Below are 10,449 nucleotides of genomic sequence, written 5' to 3'. Positions count from 1 at the left end.
AAAACATCTCGTATCACCCCAGTCCCAAAGGTGTCACGTCCTAGTGAGCTGAATGACTTTCAGCCTGTTGCTCTGACATCACATGTGATGAAGACCATGGAGAGGCTGCTGCTTCACCACCTTAGGCCACAGGTTCAACACGCCCTTGACCCTCTGCAGTTTGCATATCAGGAGAAGGTGGGAGTGGAGGATGCCATCATCTATATGCTACACCGATCCCTCTCTCACTTGGACAGAGGCAGTGGTGCTGTAAGAATTATGTTTCTAGACTTCTCTAGTGCCTTCAACACAATCCAACCTCTACTCCTTAGGGACAAGCTGACAGAGATGGGATTAGATTCATACCTGGTGGCATGGATTGTGGACTATCTTAAAGACAGACCTCAGTATGTGCGTCTTGGGAACTGCACGTCTGACATTGTGGTCAGGAACACAGGAGCGCCACAGGGGACTGTACTTTCTCCGGTCCTGTTCAGCCTATATCCATCGGACTTCCAATACAACTCAGAGTCCTGCCACGTGCAAGAGTTTGCTGATGACACTGCTATCGTGGGCTGCATCAGGAATGGGATGGAGGATGAGTATAGGGACCTAATCAATGACTTTGTTAAATGGTGCGACTCAAACCACCTACAACTGAACACCAGCAAAACCAAGGAGCTGGTGGTGGATTTTAGGAGGCCCAGACCCCTCATAGACCCCGTGATCATCAAAGGTGACTGTGTGCAGATGGTGCAGACCTATAAATATCTGGGAGTGCAGCTGGATGATAAATTGGACTGGACTGCCAATACTGATGCGCTGTGCAAGAAAGGACAGAACCGACTATACTTCCTTAGAAGGCTGGCGTCCTTCAACATCTGTAATAAGATGCTGCAGATGTTCTATCAGACAGTTGTGGCGAGCTCCCTCTTCTACGCGGTGGTGTGCTGGGGAGGCAGCATTAAGAGGAAAGACGCCTCATGCCTGGACAAACTGGTGAGGAAGGCAGGCTCTATTGTTGGCATGGAGCTGGACAGTTTAACATCTGTGGCAGAGCGAAGGGCGCTGAGCAGGCTCCTGTCAATTATGGAGAATCCACTGCATCCACTAAATAGTGTCATCTCCAGACAGAAGAGCAGCTTCAGCGACAGACTGCTGTCACTGTCCTGCTCCACTGACAGATTGAGGAGATCGTTCCTCCCCCAAACTATGCGACTCTTCAATTCCACCCGGGGGGGGGGGGGGGGGGGGGGGGGGTTAAACGTTAACATTTAACATTATACAAAGTTATTGTCTGTTTTTCACCTTCATTATTATCATCCTTTAATTTAATATTTATTGTATCATTATGCTGCTGCTGGAGAATGTGAATTTCCCATTGGGATTAATAAAGTATCTATCTATCGGTCTATCTGAAATTAATTAGAGTTTCCCGGTTTTGAAGGTCAATTGGATGATAACAGACATACAAGACCGCAAGACAAGCACTTTACTGAATCTTCATTGTTTGTTAATTTATTTTTATTTTTAATTTTTAAGTTGTGTTTGTTTAAGTTATATTTTTCTCAAACAATTTAAAAAAAAAAAACACTTTACTCCTGGGCAACGCTGAGCATTTCAGCTAGTTTGCAATATTTAATTATATATTTACAAGGTTATCCAAAGTGGCCCCAGATATTATTGATGACTCCAACAAATCAAAATGAATTAAAATGAAGCAAAAAAAAATCAATTTACTTCAAAGTTTAGTTCAAAAGAACTGAATTAAGTAAAGTGAATTTCATTGTCTGCCAATGGACTAGGATCCTGTGCACATCTCTTTTCTGCCTTGCGCTCATTAGGTTAGCCTTTGGCTTCTGCAGTCTCACACTGGATGAAGAAAATGTGAGAATAACATTTTGTAATACCTGCATGTATACAAAAAGACGGTAACTGGACAATTAGTGAGTGCTTAGAGTTGACATTTAAGGCAATCGAGGGGAACGAAAGTCTTCAGCCGCAAGATTAGTATTGGAGAAGGAGGTGCCCGAGAAAATATGTCTTCACGTTGTACTCCAGTCCAGTAGGTGGCAATAATACACTTCATATTAATTTTAAGATGAACTTAATTTCGCTAGGATAAATAAAACAAAAAGAACATTCAAAACAAAAAAACATCTAGTGTATAGCTTTATCAGAAAGGAGTTACCTTTGATATTCGTTTTCCGGTAATATAATGTTATGATTAGTTGTACAGACGTAATAACAGTAGACAAAAACATAGATAAAGGGCGGAACTTTAACGCACGGCAATTGTTGTTTCCTGGCAGTTGGCAAATAACGACACACCTTCAGTTCCCAGCCCGCTCGAAATAAAGATAAGACGGCGGCGGCGGCGGCGGCGGCAGCGGCAGCGGCAGTGTGTATTTGTACGGAACAGGTTAGCTAGCAAGTGTCGGTTGCTTTCTCGGTGTCCTATAACAGCTGGCATTCTTTATTTGATTTTAAGGTACAAAAGTTCTAGTGAATGTTGTGTTTGAAAATGTTAAATCTAGACAGGCAAATGCAAGTTTTTAATTAATGAAAAGTTTTTACTGGCCCTAATATTAAAATATCTCTTCAGATATTTCTTAGGATTGACATCATGCATGTGGAAGAGCTTACGGGTACAATCATACAGTTTTTAAATGTTCTCGATGTTTTTTTTTTTTCTCATTTTTTTAAGTATTTGTCCTCTTTACGTTCGACTTGGCTGCTTAGCTCCGAGTTGCTACGGAAGCAGAGATAGGACGCTCGATATTTTTTTACTGTTTTTGGAGATAAGAGAAGGATTTTCGAAACGTTTCCCAGAGCGTATAGTTTAACGTTTATATTATTGGATACCATGTGATTAGGGTGACTTAACCCAAACTAGGAAACTTGTGCATAGGCAGACCAAATTTTCATGGTACCAAAACAGAATACAACTCATTAATTCAACCAGTGTGCTAGGCGCAAGTAAAACCGAAGACGCTACGGGGGCTAGGCGGGGAAGCTCCACCATGGAGTACCGTGTTGTGTGCATTGTATGCATAAAAAATGTACGTGAAATTGTAGGGAGGTGTGTGAGGTCGGGTTGCCTTTGCATTTCGGCTGCTTAAAAATGGGGCATTTTGTTCGATTTCGGGAGGCATAATTTGAAATCCGCACTCTCCGGGATTTGTGGTCACCTTACGTGTTAACGACTGGATTGCGGGTCACTAAAGATCATGTGCATGAAACACTATCTGTGTTTGAACGCAGAGGGCATTTTGCAAAGAAGGCGCAGGATCGTCCAAGGAAGAGGGTCGTATAACATTTGGGAAGGGCGTGTGGGATGGCCGAAAAATAATCGGATCGGAGTTAGCCGTCGCTGTTTGAGACAAAGCACCGGAAAGCAGACAAGCGACAAATCATTCCATGCACGTTGCAGAAAGGCTTGTATTTATGTACATATTACACGAGTTTCGTGATTTGTTCTTTCTTTTTTTGACTATTTAGTTATTTGTTGCCATGTGTTAGCAAGTTCGACAGGATCAGATTAAGTTTAATTCTCTCGAGACATCGAGAACATTACTACGTTGTCTCGAGAAAACAATTAAAAACGCACGGTTTTAACAGATAATTCATGTGGTATGTACACAAATGAAAGCCTGTTTGCATCGCGCGTGTCTGCTTGTGGCGTAATCCTGCCGAATGATTTGTTGCATGTGTGTTTTGCTTTGTTTTGTGTCAAACTGCAACGGTTAACGTTGGCACGATTTCAGTGCCAGGATTCAATCTGATTATTTTTGGGCTAATCCACGCCCCCTCCCCTGCCCGGAGTTTATCATAGAAGTCCATGTGCCAAAAGTAATTTGGACTGCTTACTTCGGAGTATCCCCATGTCTTTTGCAAAATACCCTCTGGGTCCTAAAACGATTGTACTTCATACACAAGATCTTTAGTGACCCCCAGTCCAGTAGTCATCATACAGCCTCCAATAAGGTAAACGTTCACCTATATGACTTGGGAAACATTTAAAAAATCATTCCGTTAGTTTGAGAAAACAATTATATTGTACATCCTTTCTCAGCTTCTGCAAGATTCACATTTTTTAGTAGGATTTTCAAAGGCCCAAACTGGGGCACTTGTGTAGCGTGTATGTGTGGTAACTCATGCCCAAGCATAATGCCCATTGTCATTTGTGTAATTCCTGCTTTGGCTCATCATTATCAGAGACGGATCGGGGAGAATACTTTCAGAAAATTAACACGTTTCTACATCAAACAACATATTTATTAAAATTGAAGTTTAGGGTTCATAAACATTTGTGATGTTCTTTAAATATCATAGTGCATTTCATACATGAAATTCATGGACAAACTCAGTGCATTTTGTTTGTCTTCAAAGTGTTAATACATCATTATGTTGTGGTGTGCAGCTGGGGCCCTTGCCCGGCCAGGATGCCTTCACGCTGGTGCTAGGTGGCAACAGTCCTGTTGGGATCCGTGGGCGCCGCCAGGGGTTGCTGCAGCTGCTGCTGAATCCTTCTAGGCAGCTCTTCTGCCACACCTAGAAGTGCTGCTGGAGATGTATCAACGAGCTTCTGGAGCACTTACGGGCGCCTTATAAAAGAGGCCAGCAGACACTGCTCTGGGAGTCAGAGTCGGGAAGAGGGAGACAAAGCTTTCCTGAAGGAGAAAAGAGAAAGAAAAGGAAGAGAATTGTTTTGTGCTTTTGAGACTGTTATACTTGTGGGGAACGGGGAAGTTGTTTCTCACAAGAGAAAAGGAAAAAGCTTTGAAGTTGTGCTTCTGTATTGTGTCTGTGTCGGGTTGGGATGGTGGTGCCCACCTTGGTGGTCCACAGTGTATTGAGTTATAATCTTCTGCGAACATCAGGTTAATTTCTTAGCTTACTGAGTCGATGAGGTAGGGTATTGGCATGAAGATTGGATGCTGCTCAATAGCATTTGTGGAGGGCAGGTAGGTACAATCAAAGTAAAAAGTATGTGAACCCTTTGGAATGATCTGGTTTACTGCATGAATTAGTCATAAAAAGTGATCTGATCTTCATTTAAGTCACACGTACTGATATACACAATGATCTTAAGCCAATGACACACAAAAATTCTACTCTTTCATGTCTTTATTTTACAAACAGATTCAACATTCACAGTGGTAGTGGAAAAAGTAAGTGAACCTTGGGATTTGATAACTGGTTGACCCTCATTTGGCAACAATGACCTCAACCAGGCGCTTCCTGTAACTGCAGATCAGACCTGCAAGGGGGGTGGGCGGGCATAGCCCATTCTTCCCTGCAGAACTGTCTCAACTCTTCCATGTTCTTTGGTTGTCTTCTGTGTATGCCTCTCCAAGTCATTCCACAGCATCTCAATAGGATTGAGATCTGGGCTCTGACTGGGCCACTCCAAAAGGCAGAGTTTGTTCTTCTGAACCCATTGTGCTGTGGATTTGCTGCAATGTTTGGGGTCATTGTCCTGTTGCATCACCCAGCTTCTTCTGAGCTTAAGTTGATGGACAGACACCTTCACATTATCCTGGAGAATTTGTTGATAAACTTGTGAATTCATTTTCCCCTCAATGATGGCAAGCTGTCCAGGCCCTGATGCAGCAAAGCAAGCCCAAATCATGATGTTCCTTCCACCATACTTTACTGTAGGGATGATGTTTTGAGGTTGATATGCAGTGCCCTTTTTACGCCAAATGAAGTTCTGCTTGTTCCTCCCAAATAGTTCAATTTTGGTTTCATCACTCCACAAAATATTTTCCCAGTGCCGTTGTGGAGTGTCCAAGTGCTCTTTCGCAAACTTTAGGCGTTGGTGTCCTGCCATGGACTCCTTTCTTGTTCAATGTTTTGGGTATAGTTGACTCATGAACAGAGATGTTAGCCAGTTCTGATGACTTCAAGTCCTTTGCTGTCACTCTAGGGTTCTTCTTTCCCTCATTGCTGACTTTGCTTTGTGCTCTTGGGGTCATCTTGGCAGGGCACCCACTTCTAGGCAGAGTAACCACAATATCAAATTGTCTCCATTTATGGACAGCTTGCCTAACAGTAGACTGATGAATATCTAAAATGTTTGAGATGACTTTGTAACCCTTTCCAGCCTTATGTAGATTAACAATTCTTGATCGTAGCTCTTCAGACAGATCTTTTGTGCGAGGCATGATTCCCATCCGGATATGCATCTTGTCAAAAGCTCAAATTCAAACTTCATAGTGTTTTTTATCAGTCAAAATAATTCTATTCCACACCTCTGAACTCGTTTCATTAAGTGGACTCCGTGATCTAAATTTGGACAGCAATGAGCTTTTTAAAAAGTCATTAGCTTAGGGTTCACTTACTTTTTCCAACCTTCAGTTTCACAGCTTGAAAGATTTATTCAATATGGTCAAAAAATGCTCTGAAAATCTGTGTATCTTTAGTTATAGGAGACTGCGTTTGTTCATTATTGTGACTGACATGAAAATATGACCACGTTTTATATGAGAATTAGACATAAATATAGAGAATTCCTAGGGGTTCACATACTTTTTACTTTGTAGATGGTCATCAATGTCTGACAGTCTTCTGTGTGAGACCAAAATATACTTTTGCCATGAGCACACAAAGATTTAGTCTCATCATTAGGTGTTGGTTTGAGAAAAGGAATCACTTGCTGTAGCCCCTGGTTACAAACACATTTTGTCTTTGGCATGGTAGATTTGTGAGATTCACAGCATGGGTTAGCATCCTCGTCTCTTTATGTTCATTTTTTTTTTTTTTTTTTTTGGAAAATGGAAACTCTTAAGGCTACATCCAAACCGCCTGGGATTGTAAACAACCAGTTATTGACAGCTGTATGAAGCCTAGCTGGTGTTACTTTTCTTTTGTGTGATTGGTGGTTTGATGTCTGCGTTGGTTTGGCTTTGTTTGCTGCACAATAACACCTTTTTTTAGATCAGCAGTTGTTAAAACTGACACATTGTTATGTTTTAGTTATTTCTCAGGATGCTGGGATGTATGGCCTAATATTGGGACTGTCCTAATCAAACCAAAAAAGTCTGGTCACCCTAATTTCAGCTTTTCTATTTCAAAATGCACTCTTCGAGTTATGAATGAATCCAAACTTGTTGCCTGTCCTTGCCTTGGAGAAGATGCCAGTTTATGACACTGCACACTCGTATACATCCAGATGGACACATCACCAATTTTAAAGATGCCAACTGATGTAGTATTCCAGTATTTTTGTATAATGTGATGAAAACCCAACCATTCATGAGGAGAACATGCATACTAAACACAGTCGGTGCCATGCGCTTTCAACCTCCTTAGGTTAGTTCATGTACACATGTTCTACTCTGTATTGGTAGTTTTGCCTTTTAATTGATTACATGTCTTATGGGGTGCTGCTCTGTGTTCAAAATAATATCTCCATAGTTGTTGCGTCACTATATGCATCTAAAAACAACATGCCTATATCAGCCCTGTTTATTAGACATTGTATTTTGTGCTTTTTGCTTTCATCTTCCTCAAGAAGCTGAAATTATGTTCAAACCATCTTCTAGATCAGGGATTCTCAACTTACTGAGTTGATGAATGGATGCTCCTCAATAGTCTGGGGGGCCTCCTGTGATTGAATATTTTTGCTCCAACCAATTTCACAATCGTTGAGCTGTTTATACCTTTTATTGATCTCATTGTTTTAATCAGATTTTTATTCATATTTTGGATCCAGTAAAGAACATTAGTTTTAGATTTACATTTATAAGAAATATTGTCATATGTTTAGGTGCTTAACTCATCCTCTTTTGCATTTACCTTTTCTTTGAGGTTTACTCCCCTAATTGTATCTGAAAACTGACAATTATAAGGACAGTGACCGCTAAAGGGCAGCTATTTCAGTGTTTTCCTAATGGGACAGGACCCAATAGTGACCAATCCTGGACGATAGCAAACAATGTGAAAAACATCCATTGAAAAAAGTTTAACAAGTTCTTGTTGCATTACAGACAAATGTTGATTTAGGTTTAGCTGTACAGTGGAAGCTTCAGCCACCTTGGGAACTCTTGGATGACGTCAAATACTCCATATTTCTCCGTGTAATCATTCCTTACATGTATTTATGATTTCTGTCTAATGAAATACTTATTTTCTGTATTGTTTAAGTTGTTTTGTGTGTGTGTGTGTGTGTGTGTGTACATATACATTTTTATATGTATATAAATGTGTGTAGTTATTTATTTATTTATTATACTTTTAAATTTTGTCTACTAGGCTCAAGCAATGAAGCCAGTGTGTGTATTACGGATGCCTCGTGGTCCAGATGGCAGCAGTCGTGGGTTTGATCCCACTTCGGAACGTTACCTGGCACTTTGTCCTACCACTATCTCATCCTCAGATTCTGCAGTGGACTCAGCAACATTCGTTGAAGAGCAGAAGGCACGTACAGTTCTAAGAGAGCGGTACATACGCAGCCTTCTGGCCATGGTGAAAAAAGATGTTCACTTCACCATGTATGAAAGAGTCAAAGTAAATGCAGTGTTTGGTGCCTCTGACATAGATATCCTCAACTTTCAAGTGTCTGATTTGCAGACACCACTAGGAGTTCAGAAGGAAGCTTTGATCAGGTGTCCTGATATAATTTCTTACTCGTTCAGCATAGATGCTGGTTTGAAAGATTGACAGTTCAGCATGAACTCAAAGCTGAAAAGTCTCCAGTCCAGTTACTTAATAAGATTAAGTTTACCTGAGACTTTCATTTCTGTTCTTATTTGTTAAAGTGACAAGTTCAACAGTATTGTCTTTTCATTTTTTTAAACTTTGCAATACTGTTGTATATAATACTTTATTTTTATACTGTATTAGTACTGGACTAGTTAAATATGTTAAACATTTTGATTTGAATTATTACTGTGAATTGATAATGCAGTGTCTGAAGTGCTTAACTTATTTGTATGCAAGATATAGTTTTTCCTAAAGGATGCTTAAATTTGCCTCTGTATATTCTTGTTTTAAGGAGGTTTGAAAATGTAACTGCAGTTTTTGATGTTGTGCTCTTCACAGAGGTCGAGCTCTGAATGCTGCTCTGACTAGCAAACTCCAAAACGGTTTGATACGTTATATTTAGTTAGCTGATGCTTTAACTTAAAGCAATTACACCACCTTGGCAGACAACAATAATGTGAGTGCCCGTACTTCTATATTGGGAGCACTGGAAGATGCATTGATTCGTTAACCATCACACGGTGACATTTTTTATCTGAAGTTTGACTCACCGCTTATTAGGCTATAATCTGGTGCCTTATCCAATTTGGTCACATTGGCTGCAACCGATACAGAAAGGGAGTCATATATTAAATGCTGTTTGCGTGTTGAGCCATTCCAAAGGTTTTTTGGTGGAATAAGTTCTGAAGATGGAAAGGATTTGGGGCCTTAGGATCATTATGTAGTATAAACCCTGTTGGACATTGTAATTGAGTTATTTTACCATTTTGAACTTACTAGTCCTTAAAAACTACATATAATGGGCATAAGATGGGACCACCAATATGTTGTCATTTAATAGTGTTTTCAGTCATCATGTTCTTTCATAACAGCTTATATACCTCATGCCAGTGTCTGGAATTCTGCAGGATAGATGCATTGCCAGTCAGTTTATGCCTTTTTGATAAGTTGAAGGACACAGCTGCAGATATTATTCCAGAATCTACTATAAATACTTGACAGAATATAGATTTTCTATGTAAGAAAACTGAGTAACAAAGTGCATGGACTGGGTTGTATCTTGGAAAACTTCACACTCGAAGGGAAGGAACGAGGTGGTGAAGCATGGGGTGAAGGTGATCACACAAAGCAATAAAGATGAAATTTCTAATTTTCCTTGACTTTAAGGAAATGTTGATTATCTTAAACGGAAATTAAAATTCTGAGAACTGATGCTGTTTTTTTTTTTTTTTACATTTTTTAAAACTAATAGCAAATGTGAGTGTTTTAAAAACACCATCTCAATCCAGTTACCCCAGAATTGTCATTTTTATTGTTTATTGGTGGAAATTTTAAACCTGCTGTGTAAGAGAGGCATTTAAGCTTTGGGGATGTCTCTTATTGTGGAAATTGGTATTAGCTTTTTTCTTCTTTGTTTAGTTTTTCTACAGCCTTCATATTTCTGGATAGATGTATGACATTCTTGTGTAAAGGACAAACAAGATAAGGTTTTGATAGAATGTGGTTTATCAGGATAAAGCAGGTTTAGGAAATGCATGAATGGTATCTAGGAAATGGGGGTCTTACTTCAATGGAAATGTGTAAATTATCTTATAATAGCAGATTGTTTATTATCACGTGTAAAATTTATATTGATAGTAAAAAGTGTTTTAGATGGTATGTGAATTTGGATAAAATGAGTAGGTAACAGAGTTCTACCTTTGTTTTTTTGTAAGTTTTAAATTAATTTATATCCGACTCCAAACCAACCCATTTAGCTGC

At 39.8% G+C, this 10,449-nt stretch overlaps 1 protein-coding gene across 3 annotated transcripts; it reads left to right on the top strand.

Annotated features, from left to right (window-relative positions):
* Positions 1-2,137: 2,137 nt before the first annotated feature.
* Positions 2,138-9,840, top strand: gemin7 (gem (nuclear organelle) associated protein 7). 3 transcript variants are annotated; one of them, XM_028795748.2, is made up of 2 exons: positions 2,138-2,401; positions 8,239-9,840. In XM_028795748.2, the coding sequence occupies exon 2, from the start codon at positions 8,248-8,250 to the stop codon at positions 8,644-8,646; it is 399 nt and encodes a 132-aa protein (XP_028651581.1). In that variant the 5' UTR covers positions 2,138-2,401; positions 8,239-8,247; the 3' UTR covers positions 8,647-9,840. The 3 variants fall into 3 exon arrangements, with proteins under 3 accessions (XP_028651581.1, XP_028651588.1, XP_028651573.1); XM_028795755.2 differs by having other exon boundaries at positions 2,397-2,470; XM_028795740.2 differs by lacking the exon at positions 2,138-2,401 and adding an exon at positions 2,540-2,627.
* The last annotated feature ends 609 nt before the right edge of the window (positions 9,841-10,449 follow it).

This window comes from Erpetoichthys calabaricus, chromosome 1 (assembly GCF_900747795.2).
Source record: "Erpetoichthys calabaricus chromosome 1, fErpCal1.3, whole genome shotgun sequence".
NCBI classification, from domain to species: domain Eukaryota; kingdom Metazoa; phylum Chordata; class Cladistia; order Polypteriformes; family Polypteridae; genus Erpetoichthys; species Erpetoichthys calabaricus.
This window is presented reverse-complemented; position numbering and strand designations above follow the sequence as displayed.